Source organism: Balaenoptera ricei, chromosome 16, assembly GCF_028023285.1.
Source record: "Balaenoptera ricei isolate mBalRic1 chromosome 16, mBalRic1.hap2, whole genome shotgun sequence".
Lineage (NCBI taxonomy): Eukaryota > Metazoa > Chordata > Mammalia > Artiodactyla > Balaenopteridae > Balaenoptera > Balaenoptera ricei.
Genome location: NC_082654.1, coordinates 14,708,932 through 14,733,795, shown reverse-complemented (window position 1 = coordinate 14,733,795; position 24,864 = coordinate 14,708,932). Strand labels below are relative to the sequence as shown.

Here is a 24,864-nt window from a genome sequence, read left to right as displayed (position 1 = left end):
CCTGTTTACAACTGTTCCAGATTCCTAGATGAGGACAGGGCTCATAGCGCTGTTGCTTCCTGCTCTGCTCTGACCTCAAGACCTCTATGAAGCCCCAGGGTAGAGATGACCGCACTGATATTTCCCTTAGAATCCATCTGCTAATAACTTGGCAGATGAAATGCTTTGTCCTGAGGTCACTAATTCACCTATTCAAGGTCTGTATGTGTTCGATAATCCCACGATTAACATCAGGCTTACACCTTCCATTAGGACCGAAGAGAGATTTCTCCTGTGAGTCCTCTACGTCTTCAAGCAGAGAAATGAGTTTTACAGGACAATGGACTCAAACCCACAGAAAAACAGGTCAAGGCAATTCTACAGGTCACTACATATGATCCCTATACGATGTCCTCTGCTGGCCTGGTTGGCATCAGGCCTGTGTCAATTTAAGGAGGTGCTGTCTGCAGCCTCAGAAGCAAATTTCAAACCATGATGTTTATAGCTAGAGAAACTGAACTCTAATGACTTCAGGGAAACACAGGTAAATTCTAGAAATTATCCCAAATGCTGCCTGGCCTCCTTCAGTCAAACCTTGCTTCTTCAAGGGTTCCCAGAAGATGAAAAATTAAAATTACACAGGCTCTCTTGATTTTACTAATTTGCAAAACTCCCCCCTTGTCCCTACCCCCAAAGGACAGCCCTGTGGTACCTGAGCCCCAAGCTTCAAGCTCTGCTCAGCCAAATATTAATTTATCTTCCACACATTGAAGGAGCCTAGCTGCTGTGCCCTGGGAGTGGGTGTGGGGACGGCGGAAGACACATGGATGTCTGAATGGTAACAGCCTGCACTTGCACAAACAGACTTTAAGCAGAAACATATGAAAAGAAGATCTCCTATTAATCCTTAATAGGGTTTCAGACTTCCTAAGGAAAATTATGTTCAATAGTAAATACACACTAGGTCATTTTTCTTCCAGGCAAGTTGTTTTAAGGTCAACAGAGACTTTGAGCTCAGCAAACAACTAGTCCCTAATATCTTCCTTCCTAGATGGGGCATTGCTCGGGAGACGGAATTGTGGTGTTACATGTCAAAAGAATAAATCACTTATTCCACTGTCATCAGATGATAATTCTCCCCTTTTTTTAGAAAATCCATATTCTTGGTAGTGATCCATTCTCATGTTTAACATCCTCTTGTCAACAGCACCCTTCCACCCCGCTCCATACCCCACTGTACCCCGCCACCCCAGTTTCTACGTTTTACCTAAAGCTCTCAGCTGAATTTAAAACTACATTCCTCCTTTTTTTTCCCTGTAGGGCAGAGCAGCTGTTTTCCATGGTTCGCATAAGCCATTTTCTAATAAACTGTCCCCTCAACCACTCCACTCAAACAGGGCTTATTTTGACCCATTCACAGTGAACTCAAGGGTCTCCTCTGAGCCCTCCCACCAATCCCCTCCCTGGCTCTGAGCCCCATGGAGGGCGTGGCTTTGGCCTTTGGGCCCACACCTCCCCTCCATCACTCTCTTCTTCACATCTTCACTTTGATGATACACTGCTTGCACCATGAGAAGGTGAGCACCTGGGATTATGCCTGGCGTAAAGCAGATGTTCAGAAAATATGTGTTGAATGAGTGAGTGAATAAATGAATGAATGAATCCAAGTGCCACACACTATGGCTCCAATCACCTAGAGACCAATACTCATCATGGACATCTTGGCGTTACAGTTGGGCACAGATGAGGAGAAACAGCAGCCCACGTCTAACTACTCCAGACACTGCACTAACAGCTATGTTCGTCTAGAGCCGGTCACCGTGCCTGATGCGTCATAAGCCTGGGTCACTTAATACCCAATAATTGACCAGCCAGGTTAGTCTTATTTTACAGTGGAGGACCCTGGGGTTCAGAAAGGCCACCAGCCAGCCACAATCACGGAGCTGGTAAGAGTTAGAGCCAGATTTTGAAAAGAAAACCACAGACTCTCCAGCTCACACTCACCCCCACAGCAATGAAAGAATTGATGTTCCATCTTTTCATTTTAGTTCTTGGACATTTGCCGCCACTTTGCTGTGATCTGTGCACACAAGAAGCCGAAATCTGATTTAAGGGGATGTAAGTGATCTTTACTAGGCTCAATAAAGTGTAATGACAGAATCAGTGGGCATTCTTTTGGTTTAATAGTGCTTGCAGTTTAAAAACATAAAAAAAATAATATCTGTTGTTACTGTTCAGTAAGGCCCAAATGCAATCCTACGACACAGCCGTGTTCATCTTGGCCCAGGCTGTCCCTCACTGAGCATCCCACCTCCCCAGGCGGTGTACACCGTCACCCCTCATCAAGAAGTGAGGGGGGCAAAAAGTGGGGCTCCCCAGGCCCACAGGGAGAAGCCAGCAGCCCCTCAAGCACCCTTTCCTGGCTGCAGGGACCACTCCTAAGGCTGGGCACAGGAGGCACCAGGCAGGGGCTGGCCTGGCCGGGATCATCTCCTCGGGTGCCTTCCCACTGTGCCCGGCACCCATCGGCTCCGGGAAGGGCAGACACGCATGTGGGCCCCTTCCCGGAGCTGATGGGTGCCGGGCACAGTGGGAGAGGGAGTGAGCCCTGAAGTCACACCGTGGGTTCCAATCCCAAGAGCCCCTGCTGCTGCTTCAGCTCTGCATCTCCCCAGGTATGAAACACAAGCACCAAGAGCAGGGCTGTGGGAGGATTAAGGCCCAGAACCCAGTGCCTGGCACAGAGTTCAGTGCTCAATGAAGGGCCGATATGAGTGCTGCCATTACTACTCTCAGGGTGCTTTCAACGCTGGCCCTATCTCTCCAATCACAGCCTTGTGAGGCAGGTAATGTCTCTCCTCCTTCACATGAAGGGACAGGTGTATGGGAAGCACGTGCATTCTCCAGGACCCTCAGCCAAGGAGGGTCACAGCTTCAGCTGGGTTCTGGAGGCACCTGAGGCCAGCACACCCTGCCCCAGTGCGGACAAGGACACTAAGCCTGGCTCCCTCAAGAGGGCGCTCTCCCACGCAGCTTGGAATAGAGTCCCGTGGACAGGCAGTGTTTAGTGGCACCTCTTGTATACCCAGAAAACACCGCTTCCTGCTCTCTCTGAGCCTAGGGATGGTGGGGAGCAGCCCAGAGAGAGCCCCGGGCCTGAGGCTTGTGGAGTGGACTCGTAGGGGCGCCTCGGCATCCAGTCGCCCAGGACCAAGGGTGCTGATCTCCAACTCGGTCATCTAGCACCTAGCACAGTGTCTGACGCACTGGGTTCAACAAGGACACCGACCTTCCAAGGACCAGGGTCACTAAGCACCTACAATGCAAGATGCTGTGTGTGAAGCAGTGGCTGTAGTGGGACAAGGACGAAGATGGAGATACAGCCCCGTTGGGACACTGCATCTGACCTCCCACCAGCTGCACCCACCACCTGCCCTCTCCTGTGACCAGCAATGAGCTAGGAGTGAAACAGCCTGCATATTTATTTGTGTAGGTCAAGGCTCACGGTGATCTTGGCTCACGGGATCATAGCACTTTGGAATCTTGAACATCCGTGTGTGGTTGAGTAACCCGTGTCATAGCCCCACCATAGGCGCTGCCCATCCCACGCGCCCTCCTGAAAACCAAAGATGCTTCCACTTGGAAAAAGTGACAAGAAAAGCAGAGTAAAGCATGTCAGCTTTCCTTATTTGAATAGCTCAGGTCAAAGATTGCTCCGAAGGTCATTTTAGAAGGAGGATTTCTATTCAAATAATTGCTCTGAAACACCGTTTTGCTTTGCATTTTTTTCCAGCATAACTCAGACAAATGAATTCCAATCTCAGGCCAAGCTCAGCCTATGGATGACAGGCTGTCTACTTCCTCTGCACACTGAGGGCAAGGTTCCGCCCTGCAGTGGGGCCGGTAAATAGATACATGTTGGCCATAGCTCAGCAGCCTCTGTTTCTGAGGAGCTATCACCTGGGCAGACCTTCGAGTCCTTCACAGTGGATCCCACAGCCCTTCAAATAAAGCCCAACTTTAGTGCAGCCGAGAAACTGCCCAGGTGTTTTCTCCTCCCCTTCCCCAGCCTGGGCTAACAGTCACCTCAGTCACAGTGGTGAGGCCTCTCCGAGGTCCCCTGCTAAGTCTCAATGCCCCACAGGGCCCATCTGGCTGCTCACTCCTTCCCATCCTCAGCTTGCAGACCCCTAGAGCAGAGTGAGGCCCATCAGCCTAGGTCATCACCTGGTCAACACACCTTCAGGCAGTGGGTTTCCAAGTGTGGACCCCAGACCAGCAGCAGCATCACTGGGAATGATCTAGAAATGCAAATTATCCAGCCCCACCCCGGACCTCATAGATCAGAAACTGATCTTGACTGCCGGCTAAAGCTGGAGAACCACCGCCCTGGAGCAACGGCACCTGGGAGAAGTCCGGGACCCCCTCTTGCAGGGGGTGTGCGCGTACACTCCATGTGGACGCCCTGGGCCCTGCAAAGCACCCGGCACTCCAGTCCTGCTGAGCCAGTGAATGAACCAACCACCCACCAGAACGCTGAGCAGAAAACTTTCTCAAACCATATCTGCAGCTAAAAATGTTTCAACTCGAATTTTTGAACTTGGAACATGGAAGAGGCATTTCCCATTTGCTTTGGTCTACTTCCACAGAAAGGTTTTCTAGCATGACAATATCAAGATCCTTTGCTGGAGTGAACATCCACAGAAAGGTGACATTCTCTCTCCCCAGACCCCATCCTAAGAAGTTTAAGGCTGTTAGACGGAGCCAGCTAACCCTCCAATAGGAATTCCAACTGCTGGGTGCTCACAGAACTCTCCAACTGCCAGCTTCCCGGCATTTCCGATTCTAAGGGCTATCCCAGGCCCAAGGTCATTACAATCCTTTAGTTTCTGCCATGGCAAATGATGATGGAGTGGGGAGAGCAGAGAGGGGCTGCACCTGAGATGGCTCACATTCCAAGGACCAGACATTTACCTGTGACACTCTGACCAAGCCCCTACCACCGAGTCTTGGGCACAAAGTGCTTTTACAAGTCATTACAGATTTCCGCCTGACTGAGCTGAATACGAGGCTGAAATGCTTTGTCGAGCTAGAAACCAGAAGGAAGGTGTTGTCAGGAGGGCATCTCTCAGGGCAGGAAACCAAGTTGAGCCAGATCCCCTTGTCACACAGGCCCAGAGTGACAGCCGATGGGAAGCTCAGCAGCTTTCTGGTTACTGGTACCCATTTCCAACTGGAAGGGCCATGGCTCCGGCTCCCATCCCCACCTCCCCCAGCCTCACCATCCTGACACACTGGAGTGAACACGTGGGCACGAGGCAGCCACACACACACCCAGACTGTCTTAGTTCCAGGAGACCACGGAGACACTTGTGCACACACGTCTTCTAGCCCAAGATGATTCTGGTCCTAGTGCAGCAGTTCTCAAAGAGAGGTCTGGGGACCCTGGCAATCTCAGAGAGCCTTTTAGGGTTCTTGAAGTCAAAACTATCTTCCCAGCCATACTAAGTTCTGATTTATCTTTCTAACTCTCAGGCTCTCAAGAGAGTACCGTGGAGTTTTTCCAGAGGCCACGTGACGTGGGATACTGCAAAAGTCTGAATGCCGAAGCAGATAGAAGAATCAAGGCGTCATCTGGTCCGACATTAGATTTGTAAAAGTGTAAAATGATGCCATGCTTCTCCCTAAACTTTTTTGTTCTGGAAAAGGTAATGATTTTTTAAAATAAAACTATGTTCTGTTATTTATGGTAACATGTAACGGGCATCTCGGTGTTATTTTTTTTTTTTTTTTTTTCTTCTCTGGAGGTGAGGGGTAGGGGGTCGGTGTTATTTTTAAATGAAGTGATAAATACGTAAACACTTCTTCAGCTTTGATTCCCAATATGGTAAGTATTGATAGACTTAGCCCACAGATGCAAAAGCCCTTTGGGATCCTCAGTAATTTTAACAATATAAAGGAGTTCTGAAACTGAAAGGTTTGAAAACTACTGTTCTAACGAGAAGTGAAATACTTTTGATGAGGGGCACTTAAGTCTTACTTTGACAAGATCCAAAGTCCTCTTACTTACAATTTTTGTTTTAAAATGAATAAATAAAGAGTTAAAAACAAAATCACCTCCAGTCTCCAATTCCACACACTCTGAGGAAGGTGATGTGGGTGGTTTTCAAGAGACGCACACATTGCACCCGAAGCAGGGGCACAGCGGACAGAAGCCAGGCTCTGCAGCCCTGCAGACCCTCCGGGCGTTCATTCCAGTGGCACCACGTGGGTGACCGCAGAAGTTGCTCAAGATTGCACCTCCTCATCCGTGAGCCGGGGACGAGGACGGCCCTCACTTCCGGGGTCGTTGTGAAGTGCTTAGCACAGTACCCGGCGCACTGCAAATGTCACATAAATGTTACCCTCTTCGTCATCATCTTCATCACCATCATTGTCATCCACAGCTTCCTGCAATAATGTCCCTGGCTCTGCAGATTCTGGGCCCCTGAGTCCTGTACAACGAGCCACCCTGCCCCCACCCCTTGTGGCTCGCTTCCTAACAGGATGATCAGATGATTCATGGCACAGAACCACCCAGACGAGAGGAAGGTTCAGACTCAGTGGCACTGAGTCAGTGACTGCCCTTTGCTGGATGGCTCACATCACTGACTCAGACACAAGCACCTCTAAGGACCCTTTATTCACAGTTACTCTGGGTCACTGAAGCAGCACGTGTCCCAAGAGGCTGCCAGGGGTGCCCCCACTGCCTATTCAGTTTAAACAATAGTGAATCTAGGACTCCAGGCCCAACAAACTCATGGCCAGCTCCATCCACGTCTCAGTGGGTATCTTTGTATGCTGATAATTGTTTATTCTAGACAGAAATGCTCTTGAGATGACACGTGGTCCAAACACCTTTGGACTTTGTCTACCACCGCCTCTGCCCCCCACTTTTCCCTAATGGTACCAACTGAAAAGATGGTGATGTACAAAGCTTAGCAACACAGCTTCACATAATGGAGTTGGAATTTCCTCGTGCCGCTCAATGCTGTGGGTGCATAAAAGTGTAAAGCAGTAAAAATCTACCCCTTCCACTCACAAATCCTGCTTTAAAGGTCTCTGTCTGCTACTGGAGCAGGGATGGCGGGGGGATGCTGTATTTGGAATCATAAGCTTTCTTTGTCCTCTGTGATCAAAAGTTGTGGAAAGTGTGAGGGAGAAAGAAAAACGTATTTATTGAGTCTTTGCTTTGTTACGTGGCAGGCACTGTGCTGATGCCTTGCAGAGATATCGCATTTAATCCTCACGGCTGCCCTGTGAAGATGGAGTCGTTACCTCCCTTTGTAGATGCAAAACTGAGGCCACGAGCTGCCCATGTTCTAGAACTATCATAACCAGGATGTGAGCCCAGGGTCGCCTCACTCACAAACACATTGACAGTTACTGGGGAAGGAAAAAAAAAGTCCCAACTCCAGCTTGGTGTGGTACTTTTCACATTGATGGTTCTTTTAGATTCTTGTTTTTCTTGGATGTAAAATTTTCTGCGTAATTAATTGCTTTTGGAAATCACAGAGCAATTTCCCATTCACTGAGTTGGAAATGCCCCGTAGAAATGTAAGTGCCAACGTGACTGCAGGATATCTAACTTGGGGTGATGCCTGAGTGGGGGTCTGGGGTTTCCTTGGGCGCAGCAGGACTCCAAGCCTGGCTGTGAGACCCGGGCTCTAATCATACACGACAGCCACCTGGTGAGGGGGGGGCAGATTTCCCTGCACAAAAATGAGACAGCTCTGGGTCACAGGCTATGGGAACTTATGTCAACTGCAAACCATGCATGATCAAAAGTAGTCTTGTGTCCTGTGGAGGCCGGGACAGGGAGGTAACAGCCTCAGCTTAAGGGGCCAGCATACCAGTCAGCATGGGATGCCCTTGGACCCAAAGGATGTTGGTCTGGATAAGGGGGCAGCCCTCTAGGAATACTGGGTCTCCCTTTCCCCACTCTTTGCTCCGTGGATAAAGCACATTTGAAAAAGAGAACGATATAAAATGGAGGCATCCCCTTCCCTTGAAAGAAAAAAAAAAGAGACTGTAAAATCTGTATGGTTGGGTTTCGGTCTAGACTTGAGCAGGGAGCTAGTTTACCCTGCCTAGGAACTTCATGGGTCCTAGTACGTGAAATGCTCACTGGGCAGAGCAGAAGGGTCCCCTTTGAAGAGGAACAAGCTGCACAAAGCAGCAGAGGGGATCAACTGGGGTCTTAGACAAAGTGGCCTGAAATCTGGGTTCCAGAAACTCCCTTCAAGTCCCCACCCACTCCTACTTCAGCACATCTGGGAACAATTCCAGGCTTCTCACCACCGCCCCCACCCCCCCTCACCCGCACGTTTTATCAGCACTGCATTCAAGATGCAATCCACAGAATGGAAGTTTTCCTATGATTAAAGAAATGGCCAGAGGGCAAGGAGAAGGTAGGAAGGCAAACACCTGGATGACCCCACCCTGGTGACATAACCACGGGTTGTTAGAGCTGGTTGCCGCTCTGTGACAGCAGAGAATTCATCTCCCGTGAGATACACAGCCAGGTCCCTGATATCTGCTGCCTGGAGGGAAGGGGGGCTCAAGGACTCTAAACTCCAGTGACACTTCAGCAGGGAGTTACGGACTCCAAGAAACCAGGTTCGTGGGAGCTCCCAGGTAACGGTCACATGACTTAAACACCTAGGACCCTCGGGTCAGACAGACTGTGCTCAGTGAATGTGCCTGAGTAAATGACTGAGTTAATAATAAGAAGAAAACCAGTGTGGCCTGGAAAGATTTTTTTCCTGTTTGTAGAAATGACTCTTGCAATCAGTAAGCTGTCACAGAGAAACCACTCTATAAAAAGCAATGAATGCTCAAAAGGAAATTAAAGTAAGAACTTAATGACCACATATTACCTGAGTAGCTTTTTTTCTTTTTTAATGTTTTAAGTGATGCTAGGAGGCTGTGATGGACATTATGTCCTAACGCTCTGTGAAAACTATCTTTAAAACTGATGCTGTCTTAGTTACTGAGCCATAAAGAGCATCTAGACCTGAGGCTGGACGGGAGTATCATTCTGCCTGTCTGGAACTAAAGGTAGTAAGGCTGAACGGTGTAAGAACATTGTATTCTTGTCATGAAAGACAATCATTTGGAAAGAATAACAGAAACCAGATTTTGGAGTTAGCAAGATCAGGCTGGTTCCCAGCTCCTCCACGTGGGCTGAGATCATGGGGCCCAGTGCCTCTCATCATTAAAACCCAGTAAACAGGTTGTTGCTCCCACATCTTCCTCAAATCCGCAGCCCCGGGCCTCTGTCCCGTTTCTACCCCTGGTGGTCTCTCCCATGCCTCTCGTCCTTCCAGCCCAGCTCAGATGACAGCTTCTCCAGGAAGCCTTGCTGACCCTCCAGGCCAAGGCCAAGTTGGCTGCTCTTATCTCTGTCCTCCCGCAGCACTTTGTACCTTCCTGACCACAGGCTCCCAACACCAGGCTATAATGACTGTATGTGCACCTGCCTTCTCTTCTGCACAGCCGGTGAGGAGCCAGGTCTTTACTCCTGGCACAGTAACTGCAGACCAGCTGGTTGGATGGATGGATGGATGGATGGGTGGGTGGGTGGGTGGCTGGGTGGATGGATGAATGGATAGATTTCCTATGCGCTAACTCTATTCTCCTGGTCACCCCTCATCTGGTCCACTGCAAGCACATCCTAGCTGGCCTCCTGGCCTCTCCCCACCCCAATCCTTGCCCCACACTGCCACCTGGGCACTCTCTGAGGTCCAGCTGATCATATCTCGCTTCCCCCGCCCCTTGTAGGGTAAAATCCAACACTTCAACATGGCACCGGAGGCCCTCAACCTCTTGCCTTTGTATCACACTAATTTTTCTCCCTCTGGCTCCAGGACAGACCCCAGACCCACATCTCCCACTCCCTTCACTATGTCCTCCCAAAACTGAGTGCCTTCTTTCTGCTTGATGTTCCCTACTTCTCACCTGCTGAGGCTCAGTCTGAATATGGGTCCTGAGACCCTCCACTATGACACCTCTTCCCCCAAAGAAATATGGGGCTCTCTTTGGGCTTTCTGGGCAGATACAATTCCATTCCTTTCCCCTCCGCTTTCATACTCAAAGGCAGTAAAAGACAGTTCTGCTGTCAAGACTCCATCTGTCCACGTGGTTCTAATAACTGGCAGAATGTACAAATGTAAAGGAGTGTCTGAATCTCTCTGTCTCAGGGCCAAGAGTGGCCAGTGTGACTCTGGTGAGGACGTGGGCAGGTGAGGGAAGGGGTGAGGGGAAGGAAGTGGAGCCCCTGAGCTTGGGCAGCACCGGGAGGGGCTGGCTGGGGAGAGTGGGAAACACTGAGTAAATCTGGACAGGTGTTTTTTAGCAACAGGCTCCAGCAGGAACAGACAAATGGCTTCACACCCGTCCCTGCCAAAGGAGAGATAAGGAAAGAGATAGGAGGCAACAAGATAGAGCAAGTTGCAGCGGGTTCCCGCCTGATTCACAGCTCAGGTTACCCCTGTTGGCCAGGGATGCGGTGAGCTCAGACCCTGCTTAGCGCTGAGTGGATGCACAGGCTGGGGGTGGAGGTTTGGAAGATCCACCGGGAGGTGCGTTCCTCCCCCCATCCAGCACGTGCTGGAGGACGTCCGTGCTTTTTGCTTAATGAACCACCGTACACACACAGGAGCCCCCCACCTCACCAGGAGTCCAGGGGGCCTCCAGCCAAGAGATGCAGGGGGCCGGGGCGGGGCAGGCAGCTCGCGCAGGTGGGGCGCATTAAAAAACGAGCGATTCGGCACTCTGCATCGCTAAAGACACCCATGTAATCATTTGAAATGAAAACTGCTCAAATGAACTGGAAAATGTTCTACTTGTATTTTCTCATATTCCCAAACCTTTCTTTCCATGGTTCAGAAGTTTGCATTGTCTAATTGCTGATTTCCATTTGTGAATGAATCAGCGTAAAGTAAAATTGAGTGCCAAATTAATCTACCCTTCTAGTTTTAGGCATTAATTATCCTCTGAGCCATTTTCTCCTGCACTTTGCCACATGTCAAGACAGGCCCGGATACAGTGATGTAGAATCCAGTTTTCAACTCAGGAATGTAGCCCAAACAGCAGAGGATGTCCCAGATCTCTAAGAGCCACAGTTTACTGTGCAAAAGAGGACTGATTCCAAGCAAAGGAAATACATTCCTCACCTTTTAAAGGTGCACTAACACTGTCAGACCAAGTAAGTTACTGGAGAAGAAATTTGCTGCATGGTCTTGTGACATGTTTCCCCAGTTGCCCCAGTTAACAAATTAACAACAACATATTTCCTCTAAGTATAATAGGGTCAGCCTCAGTGTGGAAAATGCGGTGCTGGCTAGGGCAGAATTTTGAAAATTACATATGCTGTTCTTCTGGAGCTATACCAAGGGAGATCTTCTTGGCTATGCTAAAAAAAAAACCACCCCAAAAAACCAAACAAACAAAAAAGAAAACCAAAAAAACCCACCACCACCACCAAAAACAACAAAAAAAACAGGTCTCCAGGATACAATTATAGGATCCTTAGTCCCTGGGAAAAGGTAGAACCATATGTACTTGGTCACTTGGTCAAAGCTACCACTCTTGGAAACAATGAGGATACACAGCCTGGGCACCGGGAAGAGCAAGTAAATCTTGGTGGAAGGGGGCCAGCGCAAAAAAGCCTTGGAGACAGAGGGCACAGAGGCCCTGATCCCTTCCCTTTTGAGGTTCAGCATTATCAGAATCTTTCCAAAAGGTATGAGGTACCCTTGACCAAGCACTGTTTAAGCCTTAAAAAAAGCAATATGGAACAACATGGATTGACCTGAAGGACATTATGTTAAGTGAAATAAAACAGTCACAGAAGGACAAATACTGCATGATTCCACTTTACATGAGGTATCTAAAATCATCAAACTCGTGGAAGCAAAGAACAGAATTGTAGCTGCCAGGAACTAGGGGGAGGGGTAAGCAGGTAGTTTCTTTTTTTTTTAAATTTTTATTGGAGTAGAGTTGATTTACAATAGTGTGTTAGTTTCAGGTGTACAGCAAATGAATCAGTTATACATGTACATATATCTACTCTTTTTTAGATTCTTTTCTCATACAGGCCATTACAGAGTATTGAGTAGAGTTCCCTGTGCTATATGGCAGGTTCTTATTAATTATCTATTTTATATATAGTAGTATGCATATGTCAGTCCCAATCTCCCAATTTATTCCTCCCCCCACCCTTATCCCCTGGTAAGGTAGTTTCTGATGAGTGGGAATAAAACTTCAGTTATACAAGATGAATAAGTTCTAGAGATCTACAGTACAATATTGTGCCTATAGATAATACCACATTGTGCACTTAAAAACCTGTTAAAAGAGTAGATTTCACGTTGTGTTCTTACCACAATAAAACAAGAAAAGAGAGAAAATGCAAATACAACACTCAAATCCATCTAGGACACACTGTCAGGAAAGGGAGAGTCTGAGATACTGTGTGCTCAAGTTGGAGGGCTGGCTCTGGCAGGAACCCCTTAGGACCCAGCCCCCAGGGCAAAATGTCACGCTTTGGGAAATAGTGGCTGCATGCTGAGTATGAACTAAGAGTTGTTACTCTGCACCCAAGATGCAGCACCTCTGCTGCAGGTGCAGAACGACCAAGAAGGGCAGTCACCAAACCACAAAGCAACCTCTGGGCTGTGCACAACAGCGACACCGTGTGGCAGCAGTTAAACCCACAGGTCAGGCAGGCTGGCCAGTAGCCTCGGGCTCCCTCTTTTCCTGGCACTGGAAGCAGAACAGGTTTTGGAAAATAACTATAATTCTTAGATGAAAACAGGAGGGGGCATGCTCAAGAGGAAGATGCCAGCCCTTTTGGTAATGAAGAACAGCAGAGGCGCCTGAGTGATTAATTAGAAAAATTAAAGAGCTATGAACATATTTGTAGTATCCTGAGCCAGAGCCCAAGTGCTGAGCTTAGTGTGGATGTCAGAATTTGAGGGAAAGGAGAGGCACAAGTTTAAATTTTGTATATATAACCACTTGCATCGGGAATAAAGGAATATGCTTCCTTTAGGACCAAACCCCATCCTGACATCCTTCCAGGCACTAAGGAAAGCAACCGGAGGACAACTAGCATGGGAGACACTGTGCTTCAGGGGAAGAACTGGAGGCTCTGAATTTCATCACAGCCTTCTAATAACACCTCCGCGTTTGCTTTTCTGAAGACGAGCTTGGAGGCCTAAACAGTCAAGCTCTCGCCTCTCCCCAACCACCCCAAGAGGAAAGAAACCTGTCAGCTTCCCTAAAAGGGAAAAGGAGGAAAGAAAACAAAGTCAAAAGGAAAAGCTAAAGTTGCATCTCCTCTGTTTGAAGGCACAACGCAGGAGAGACAGGTTTTGCACAGAGGCACCGCTGGACTCTGGGGAAGGAAACCTGTGTGCTTCGAGCTGGAAAACATTAAGTGCAGGGAGGTTTTAATGAGCTGCAGCAGCTCTTTGACAGTCCCTGATGTTGAGATGGCCATGGAGCATTTGAAATGTGAGCTTTCAAAGAATATGCTTTTTAGGAAGCGATTTTCCCTCTTGCTATCCCTTCGCTTTGGGGATATTCAAATTGGGCCTTTAGTCATCCCACTGGGGGTACCTCCATTCCTCCAAATGGGTCTGGGTCAGAGCAGCTTTAACACGAAACCCTGCCGAAGCCCCAGCTGCTGCTCTACGTAGTAGCAACTACAAGGGCTTCACCGAGACGGATTGAGAAGAGATGCAATAAAAGGCACAAAATTAAAGACAAGATTAATAAAACCTGATGTAAGAAAACACCGCTAGCCTACCTAGCAGCTTAAATTACATTTACCACATCTGACAGGGAGGGGGTAATCATGAGTAATAAGTTCAGGCTCTGGAAAGAAATTACGGGATAAATAACTTAAGGACAGGTAACACCAGGGGAAGTCACCGATTCACCTTCCCAGAGAAGACTCGAGACAGTATAAAACCCACCAATCACACGGAAGCAAATTTCACTTGGGAGGGCCCTCGAGAGTCTAGGATCTGGATTCCCAAACATCCCAGAGCCAGGAATCTGGCAGCAGCACAGAGACTGCTTCTGGTTGCAGCTTCCAGCCCAGCCCGACCTCACCCCACCGCCTGGTGGCCGCTGTCACCACAGCCCGACCCTGGTGTGACCAGGCGCAGTCAGTCATTAGGTGAGGGCTGTCCTATTGTCCCCTGTTCCTTTCTGCCCCATCAGCTGAGGCCACGCTATGCTACTTGGGCTGCCTCAACACAACCAGTTCCTGGAACCAGTCTGGTCCCCAAACAGGACCCAAACCATCCCATTATCTGCAGATTCCTCCTGCCACCTCCTCGGAACACCCCAAGTTCCCAAACTTCCAGCTATTTCTCACCACAGCTTAGCAGGGAAGCAATCTGATTCGACTGATTCACACCAACTCTCCAAGGATTCTCTCTTTTTGGAGGGCAGGCCAGGTAATGCAAATGGACCCCTCACGGTGGGCTTGGAGCCTGCACAGGGGGTGTCAGGAGCCTCCTCTGGACCTCACGTGCAAGACAGACCTCGTGAGAAGAGCAGGAAAGGCTCCATTGCCACGCTCTCTCCGCCTGCCAGCCATGGACCAGTGGACGGAGGGCTCACGCACTGCTCCATTCCCTCCCCCGACAGCAGCCTCCCATCTCCAGGCTTCCTGGCTTGGACCCATCAGCGAACAGGATAATGTCTCCTGTAGAGACAGGGAGGGGCTGTCTGGCTTCAAGCCAAGGAAGACCCTGGAAAGTCCTGCTTTTAGCAGAGGGATTCCTCTGCTCAAAGACTAAAGGGGCAGAGGAACTTGGGGTCTTCAGAGGACAGGTCTTCAGATTCTCTGTTCCCTGGCATCCTAACGCCAGGCTCAGCTCCCACAGCTTCTCCCTTGGTCCTGTCCTCACCACATTCATCTCGAGCAGGGGGTTCTTAGAGTCCCTGGCTGATTGGCTTCCTCTGGTTATAGCTGCGAGGAGGTCCTGCCTCTTCCTCAGGATCCTTAGAGCACAGTGATCCCTGATCCTAGCCCTCAGTTAAGAGGGTCTCAGTAGAAGAGGGGCGTGAAGGTGAGGAAGAGTCTTTGGAGAAGTTGCATTGCCTGAGCACCTGACTCCTCCCAAGACAAGCTGGGCCATCTGAGTTCTTCCTCAGATAGCTTCCAACTTGGAAAAAAATGGAGGGATATTACTTCCAGAAAGTCTTCAGCATGAGGGAGTTCTACAGATAACAAGGACTTTTATTTTTCTTTGGTCACTATTAGAGCTAGTCTAAGGAAAGAATGGGACTCCATTCTATCAGAATAAAACTTAAACTGACAAAACTCAGCTTACCAGAATCCTCAAACTATCAGACAGTTTTTTCCCTGCCCTCTGCTCTTTAGAAACGGGAAACTTACAAGAAAACAAACACAAAGTCACACCCTCACCTACTTGCCCACCTGTGAACATTTATCAAGTGCATAGGATTTTGTCAGCGATGGCACTTGAAGATTCCTGGCTCTATCCTGGGGGCAAAGTACAGGTGTTGTCCGATGATGCCGCGTCTGCATCTCTAACTCAACATCCATCCCGTGCTCTGAATGCAGCACCGGCTTTGCCTCCGGCTGCAAAGAGTCAAGTCTCTGCTTACCAAAATCTACTTGCTTAGATCAGCAATGAATTCAACCCAAAGTTCTGGAAGGACTCACATCAAATTGTTGACAGTGATGGTTGGGAGCAAGTAGAAGCAGAGAGAAGAGGAACCTTCCCTTTCCCTCTACTAATTCTATATTGCTTTTTTGCTTTTTTTTAAAAAAAGAAATACATAGAATATATTCATGGAGTCCTTCAAACATTAAAATAAATTAATAAATGGCCAAAAAGGAAAAGGAAGTGACTCTTTTCAACAACACAGCCAGGTTTCGACGGGGGCTGAGATCCAGAAGCATGGAAGGCATCTACTCTCAGCCACGTCGTCGACTGAATGGCTCAGAACAGACCCAGGCATTCTGGAAGTTCTCCTCTTCGGGGCTGGATACAGCTCCATCCCTCCCTCTCGCTGCTCTCTTCCAGTTTTCTGACCTTGATGACAAGAGCTCCCGTATTTCCAGCACCTGCTACCCCACTTACTTAACGCTTTTGACCCCTGGCAGCTCTCAGGTCTAACAGAGGGGGCACATGCCTTCAAGCTCACCTGGGCTCAGGTGACCCTCTGCGCTTACGAAGTCCTACTGACCTCATTCCAGCACCTCTCAAAGCTTTCCTCAGGTTAAAGACGGGAACCTTCCTCAGCACAAAAGGCTGATCAGCTGCTGAAGAACCTCGTGCTGGAGGCAGAGGTCAGGTTTTGGCCCATCCATCCCAATGACTCCCCTCCGCCACCCCCCTGCAGAAATTCAGAAGATAGAAGCCTGGCCACTGAAGCAGCATAAAGGTTCTCTCCACCACCTCCTTAATCACCAGGCTGCCGGCACGCGCTTACCTGCAGATGTAATTCGTCTTGCAGGAGTCCTGCAAATTCAAGCAGTTGGGCTTCTCCCTCTCCTCGTAGGAGCACACCGGCACGATGGTCTGCCGTCTCCGCTCGGTGCAGGCGATGTCCCGGCAGGAGCAGAAGAGCATCCCGTAGCTGTGCTTGGCCGGGACCTTGTCGAAGAACTGCCGGAGGGCCTTGTGGCACTTGCGCCGGTTGCAGACATCGTTGGACATGCTGGTGGTGCACGGTGTGATGTAGGCAGACCTGTACTTCTTACAGGTGTCGTCCAGGTTGCAGGCCTTGGCGGCGTCCAGGCAATTGTTCCCTTTCGGGATACGCTCCGCTGCAAAAGGAGAGAAAGGCAGCGTGATCACAGGGCTGGGTGCTGCGGCTGCTCTGCTTTCACCGGGATCTGGCCATTCACCTGGCAGTGCTGGCAGCTCGGATCAACTCTGTACAGTCTTGAAGCTAATAACTTAATGAGTTCATGACAATGAGAAAGTATCAGGGGCACAAAGGCTGGGAGCCCACGGCAGCACACAAGCTCCTAGCATTGTCTCAGATGTATAATTAGGAGGTATTGAGTAAGGCCAAAGGAGCTCAGGCACCTGCCCGACTATATATAAAACAAGGCAACAGGAGAACAAGTTTCCAGCTCCTGGTTGGTGAATTGAAATTAGGATAAAAGAAAAAAGCAACAAATTATATACTTGTTTATTATATAATATATAAAATGATATGCTGAATGTAAGTATAATTGCCATGCAATCCTCCAGGAATATAATTATGTAATAAATGCACATAGTACATGTTAATTACTATATGATTACAGAGTAATTGCATGGTTATTTGAGCCCAGAAGACAAAATATTATGCTAGCTCTCTAAACAGGAAGAAGCAACTACATCGAAGCTGTATTTAAGTTCTAGCTCACAGGCCACTGGAAGAAAACCAGAATAAATTACATAAAAATTTGCAAACCTCAATTACCATTTAACTTACCGCATAGAAAATTTGGGATCTATGAGTACTGAGGTTGCAGATTAGAAAAATTCAGTTAGTATTTTGGATAGAATTTCAATGGGCTTACAAACCATACGCCTTAGGAATCTCACAAAACATATGTTGCCTTCTGTCCAAGCCCTCTGTGCTCATGCTGTCAGAGAAACCAGTGCTGTCCACTGCCAGGCTGCCCGCTGAGAGGCCTGGAGAGAAAGCACGGAAGAGGCAGGGCTCACTGGGGTGGCTGGGTGGGCTGGCTGGGCCAAGTCTAATGGGCAAAGTTAAAAGATGAATGGACAAGGGAAATTAAGCTCATTTCCCATAATATAGGTCTTACCGAGCGAGGCGAAGTGATGGAAAAACCTCCTAGAGCCAAGTTATGAGATGGCCCATGGAAAATTGATAATTAGGTGTAGCAGGGACCCTCCGGAGACAGCAAGAAGGCAGCAGACAAGCACCACACAATCGTGGGATTCAATCCCCAGCAAGTTCCTGCTCAGGCCTCAGCCCCTTCATGGGTTCTGCAACCCCCTTTCATTCTCTTTATGCGCCCAGTTGATGGGGACCATGAAGGCATTTGAGAATTAGCAAGAGAGGAGACAGAGTCTAGCTGGGTTGGGTGGGACCAAAAGACAGGGCAGTGCATTTAGTATCTAAAAGGCACATGGGATATTCAGCCTTAAATAAAAGAAGGAGACCTGCCATGGGCAACAACATGGATGAGCCTTGAGGACATTATGCTAAGTGAGATAAGCCAGTCCCAGTAGGACAAATACTGTATGGTTCCACGTATATGAGGTATCTAAAACTCTCAAACTCACAGAAGCAGAGAGTTGAATGGTAGTTGCCAGAGGCTGAGGTGAGGGGGAAATGGGGAGTTGTTATTCAAAAGGTATAAAGTTTCAGTGACGCAAGATGAATAAGTTCGAGAGATGGGCTGTACAACATCACACCTACACTTAACAATACTGTATTGTGCACTTAACAATCTGTTAAGTGGCATTATTTCACTCTTTTGGATGGCTGAGTCATATTCCATTGTATATATAAACCACATCTTCTTTATCGATTAATCTGTCGATGGACATTTAGGTTGTTTCCACGTCTTGGCTACTGTAAACAGTGCTGCTACGAACATAGGGGTGCATGTATCTTTTCGAATTATAGTTCTGTCTGGGTATATGCCCAGGAGTGGGATCGCTGGATCACATGGCAGCTCTATTTTTAGTTTTTTGAAGAACCTCCATACTGTTCTCCATAGTGGCTGCACCAATTTACATTCCCACCAACAGGTGTAAGAGGCTTCCCTTTTCTCCACACCCTCTCCAGCATTTGTCATTCATAGACTTTTTAACGATGGCCATTCTGTCTGGTACAAGGTGGTACCTCATTGTATAGTTCTGATTTGCATTTCTCTAATAATTAGCCATGTTGAGCATCTTTTTATGTGCCTCTTGGCCATCTGTATGTCTTCTTTGGGGAAATGCCTATTTAGGTCTTCTGCCCATTGGGACCTAGAGATTATCATACTAAGCGAACTAAGTCAGAAAGAGAAAGACAAATACCATATGATATCACTTATATGTGGAATCTAAAATATAATGCAAATCAACATATCTACAAAACAAAATCAGACTCACAGATATAGAGAACAGATTTGTGGTTGCCAAGGGGGAGCGGGGGTAGGGGAGAGAAGAAATGGGAGTTTGGGATTAGCAGATGCAAACTATTATCATATAGGATGGATAAACAACAAGGTCCTACTGTACAGCACAGGGAACTATATTCAGTATCCTGTGACAAACCATGGTGGAGAAGAATATGGAAAAGAATGTATATATGTGTAAGGCTGAGTCACTTTTCCATGCAGAGGAAATTGACACAACATTGTAAATCAACTATACTTCAATAAAATTAAAAAAGAAACCTGTTACGAATGTAGATCTCATGTTAAATGTTCTACTAAAATAAAATAAAATTTTATACAAGAAAAGAAGAACAGACACAACAAGTTCAGCATTTCAGGAAATGAAAAACTCTCCCTGGTCTACTGATGGTATGCCTTGCTTTAAGAAAACCCAATATGCTGGAATCACAAAGATATACCCTGGCACCGTAAGCAGTATTTTATGATGCCCCAGGTGCGTGTTTCTGCCTATGACATCTGAATTCAACAATTTAATGGGGAAGGCAATAAACAAGACATTCAGCCCTTCTTAGGTGAGCAGTGCAGGAAGCCAGCAGCTGCACGTACATCCTGCTGGTTTAACAAGCACACCTGGTGCATTTTCTCCATCATGATTTTCCCAAAGTGGCTTCTCTCTTGCTCCTCTGTTTTCACACTCAGGCACTTCAGGACTCAAGGAGTGAAATATTCACCATGTGCCCTGACAGATCACCAGGGCCTCCACCACCAGGCTTTGGTGACACTTCTAGCATTTTCCTCTTTTGAGACTTTCTAATGATGTGCTGTTGGGCCCGCTGGCAACAGTGAGTGATATTCCTGAAGGTCTACAGCTAGCTAGGAGATTTCTAAATTATGCATTTGGGGATGATAATCTAAAAGAAATTAATATGACCAATCCTGGGTCATCTGGATTAGGCCCTTAAGGCTGGATATCGGAACACAATTTCACTTGCGTTGGTGTTCAATGGTACCTTATGATCTCTGGCTAAAAAGAAAAGAATAGAGGCACACAGGTTGACTTAATACTTAAATGACGTAGCCAGGGATATATGAACAAACGGTTCATGTAAGTTCAAATGGAGAAAAATGACAGAAAAATTAAGTCATCACATGGCACCCAGTAATGTAGGCCTGTCAAACTCAAAAGAACTCATGCTGAAACAGAGAACTACATCCTGATTGTAAGCACCAATTTAGTTTCAGCAAAACAATATCATTCCTCATATTAAATTTATGTTATTAATTTGTATTTCATTGTTTTAAATGTTTTGTTCATATCTAATTGGTGTGTGTTGCCTTTATAATTGTATAAAAGCAAAGAAGAAGAGCTGATAGTTTTATGTTTATAAACTTCAAATAAAATTATAATAAAAATAAACTTAACACATGAGGTCCAGAAAATTTATTTCTCTCTTTAAGTTCTCCATATAATACACAAGTTTTAAAAAATTGGCCTGGAAAAAAGCTCCTTGACATGGGTCTTGGCAATGATTTTTTTGGATATGACACAAGCAATAACAACAAAAAATAAACAAGTAGAATTACGTCAAACTAGAAAGCTTCTGCACAGCAAAGCAAACCATCAACAGAATGAAAAGGTGACTTACGGAATGGAAGAAAATATTTGCAAGTCATGTTCTGATAAGGGGTTTATTTCCAAAATATATAAAGAACTCATACAATTCAATAGTAAAAGTAGCAGTAATAATAATAACCTAAGTAAAAAAATGGGCAAAGGACCTGAAGAGACATTTTACCAAAGAAGGTATATGAAAGGCCAACAGGTACATGAAAAGATGCTGATCGGTAGGGAAATGCAAATCAAACCACAATGAGATATCATTTCAGGCCTGTTAGAACAATTGTCATCAAAAGAGATAATAAATGCTGGTGAGATGGTGGAGAAAAGGGAATCCTTGTGCACAGCTGCTGGGATTGTAAATTGGTACAGTCACTATAGAAAACAGTATGGAGGTTCCTCAAAAAATTAAAAACAGAGCTACCATATGATCCAGCAATTCCACTCCTGGGTATATATACAAAGGAAACAAAATCACTTTATCAAAGAAATATCTGCACTCCCATGTTCATTAAAGTATTATTTACAATAGCCAAGTATTCACCAAGGAATAAAGCAGACAAAGAAAATGTGGTATATATTTTTCAATGGAACACTATTCAGCCATAAAAGGAAGGAAATACTGACGTTTGCAACAACATGGATGGACTCGGAGAGCATTACGCTAAGTAAAGTAAGTCAGACAGAGAAAGACAAATACTGTATGATCTTACTTATATGTGAAACCCAAAAAAACAAAAATAAAAAACAAACTCATAGAAAAAAAGGCTCATATTTGTGGTTATCAGAGGCAAGGGGAGAGGGTGGGGGAACTGGATGAAGGTAGTTAAAAGGTACAAATTTCCAGTTATAAGATAATTAAGTACTAGGGATGTAATGTACAACATATAACTATAGTTAACACTGCTGTATGATATATTTGAAAATTGCTGAGAGAGTAAACCATAAAAGTTCTCATCACAAGGAAAAAGACATTTTTTCTTCTTTTTTTGTATCTATATAAGATGATGGATGTAAACTTATCGTGGTAATCATTTCAAAATATATGTAAGTCAAGTCATTATGCTGTATGCCTTAAACTTATACAGTGCTATATGTCAATTATATCTCAAGAAAACTGGAAGAAAAAAAATTGGCCTAGTGTATGCCTGCTTTGTTAAATAATGTTTACTTCCTTTTCAAAGTTGTTAAAACTACATAAAATACTAATTAATTGTTTTCCTCTTGGTATTATCAAAAAAGAAAAGCAACATTTCAAAGGAAAAGTTTTGCATGAAGTGGGAATAGGGTGAACGATTTAATGTCCAAACCAATTGCTCAGAGTTCACTCCATTTAGCACCTGGTGTGCCTCAGCCTCACTTTGAGCTGATTCTGTTTTCATCAATAAATGACACTGGCAGAGCACCATCTCTTTATCATTATTTCAGAGCCTGTGACAAATTCCAGAATGCACAACCTGGCACATTCAGAGAGGCAGAAACTACTAACTGATTTCCAGATTACAGGTAAATGTGTGACTTCCTTTTTGCTTATGATTCTCACTCACACAAAACATTCTCATAACCCTTCCCAACTTGATATACGAGGCCAGCATTACCCAAATAGCAGAATATGAATAAGAAAAAAGAAGAAAATTACAGACTAATATTCCTTACAAATATAGATTCAAAAAGTTTAGTAAGTAGGATTTAGCAATATGTTAAAAGGATAATGTACCACGACCAATTAAGGTTTATCCCAAAATGCAAGGTTGGTTTAATATTTAAAAATCAATGTAGTTCACCATATTAACAGACAGGAAGAGAACCATATGACTATTTTAACAGACAAAGAAAAAGTATTCAACAAGTTTCAACACTCATTCCATAATAAAAAAATGCTTAGCAATCTAAGAATAGTAGAGAACCTTCTTAATCTGATAAAGAGAACCTATGAAAAATGTATAGCTAAAACCATATTTAACAGTGAAATACTGATTCTTTCCTGCCTAAAATCAGGAACAAAGAAAGGATGCCCATTCTTATCACCTATAGTCAACACTGTACTGGAGGTTGTAGCCATTGCAATAAAGCAATGTAAAAGGTATTGGAAAGGAAGGCATCTCTACTTATAAATGACTTAGAAAATCCTAAAGAATCTACAAAATAACTACTAGAACTAAGAAGTGAATTTATCAAAATCAAAGGACATAAAGTTAATATACAAAAATCAATTGTATTTTTATAAGCTATCAGCAAAAATACTAGAAAACAAAATTAAAAGCATAATTCCATTTATAACAGCACCAAAAAAGGGGCACTTAGCAACGAGTTTAACTCAATATTTGCAAGATCTCTACACTGAAAACCAGAAAGAACTGCTGAGAAAATTAAAGAAGATGTAAGTAAATGGAAATATATACCATGTTCACAGATCAGAGAACTCAGTATTGTCAACATGTCAATTATCTCCAAATCATAATGTGTTCTGGAATTGGCAAGCAGATCCTAAAATTTATATGGAGGAGATCCTAAAATTTATATGGAAGTGCAAAGGACACAGCATAGTCAAAGCAACTGAAAATGAATAACAAAATTGAAGGACTTTACACTGACCTCAAGATTTACCATAAAGCTAGTTATCAAGACAGTGTGGTACAGCATAGGCACAGACAAGTGAGATAATGGAACAGAAAACAGAACTCAGATTAAATATACCCACATATCTGATTTTTTTACAAAGTCACTAAAGAAATACAACACAGAAAGAAATCTTTTCAACAAATGGTTCTAGAATAATCGAAAATCAATGTAAAAAACAAAAAACAACAAAAACACTTCAATCCCTACTTCACACCATGTATAAAAAGTAATACAAGATGGATCACAGACTTAAACATAAAAGCTGAAATCACAAAGTTTTCAGAGGAAAACAAGATAATCTTAGAAGCAGGCAAAGGTTTCTTAGAGAGGACCACAGAAAGCAACAACATTAAAAAAAATGGTAAGTTAGATTTCATCAAAGTTAAAAACTCATCAAAAAACAATTTCTTAAGAAATGAAGAAAAACAGACAAAACACAGATGAGAAGAAAATATTTGTAAAACATGTATCTGACAAAGAACAAGTATCTAAAATATATTTAGAATGCCTAAAACTCAAGCATAATAAACAGCCCAATTGAAAAATGGGTCAAATATTTAAACAGACACATCACAGAAGAAGATATATGAATGGTCAGTAAGCACATGAAAAGTGTTCAACATCATTAGTTATCAGGGAAATGCAAATTAAAACCATGATGAGATACACTATATACTGGTGGTTAAAATTAAAGTATGAAAACCCCAAATGTTTACAAAGACATGGAGCTCCTGGAATCTCATATATTCCAATGGGAATGTAAAATGGTCCATCCACTTGTGAAAATTTGGGGCAGATTTCTATAAAACTACACATATACCTACCCTATGATCCAGCATTTCCACTTCTAGGTATTCATCCAAGAGAAATGAGAACATATGTCCATAAAAAGATTTGGACAAGAGTATGATAGCGCTATGTTGATAATAACGAAAAACTAGAAACAGCTCATGTATCCATCAGTAGGAATGGCAAGCAAACTGTGGTCTATCCACCTAATGGAATACTACTCAGAAATAAGAACAGATGAACTATTTATACACACAATAGCATGGATGAATCTCAACAACACAGTTCTGAGTGGAAAAAAAAAAAAGCTTTACACAAAAAGTACGCATTGAATAATTCTATTTATGTGAAGTTCTAGAAGAGGTGAAACTAATTTACGAAGAAAAAAATCAGAAGAGAAGAGTGGTTGCTTCCAGGGGATGGAGGTGGGGATTGGCTGGGAAGAGGCAAGAGGGAACTTTCTGGATCGATGGTAATGTTCTCTAAATAGAAGTCTGGGTCAAAACTCAGAGAATGGTACACTTAAGGTTTGTACATATAGAAATTTCACCTCAAAAGGAAAAGAAATAAACAAATATTAAAAACTTGTTAACAGTATATATGCTGAAGCACTTAGGGCAAGTATATTGATATCTGCATTTTTAAAACTTTGATGAATTGACAGATGGACAGAAGGATGGGTAGATGC

At 45.1% G+C, this 24,864-nt stretch overlaps 1 protein-coding gene across 3 annotated transcripts in view; it reads right to left on the bottom strand.

Moving 5' to 3' along the window:
* The window catches only part of GFRA1 (GDNF family receptor alpha 1), a 226,875-nt gene that overhangs the window by 58,275 nt on the left and 143,736 nt on the right, over positions 1-24,864 (bottom strand). For all 3 annotated transcript variants that reach the window (XM_059899712.1, XM_059899710.1, XM_059899711.1), the window contains one exon: positions 16,504-16,840. In XM_059899712.1, coding sequence (XP_059755695.1) covers positions 16,504-16,840 — 337 coding nt within the window. The remainder of the gene's footprint in view (positions 1-16,503; positions 16,841-24,864) is intronic.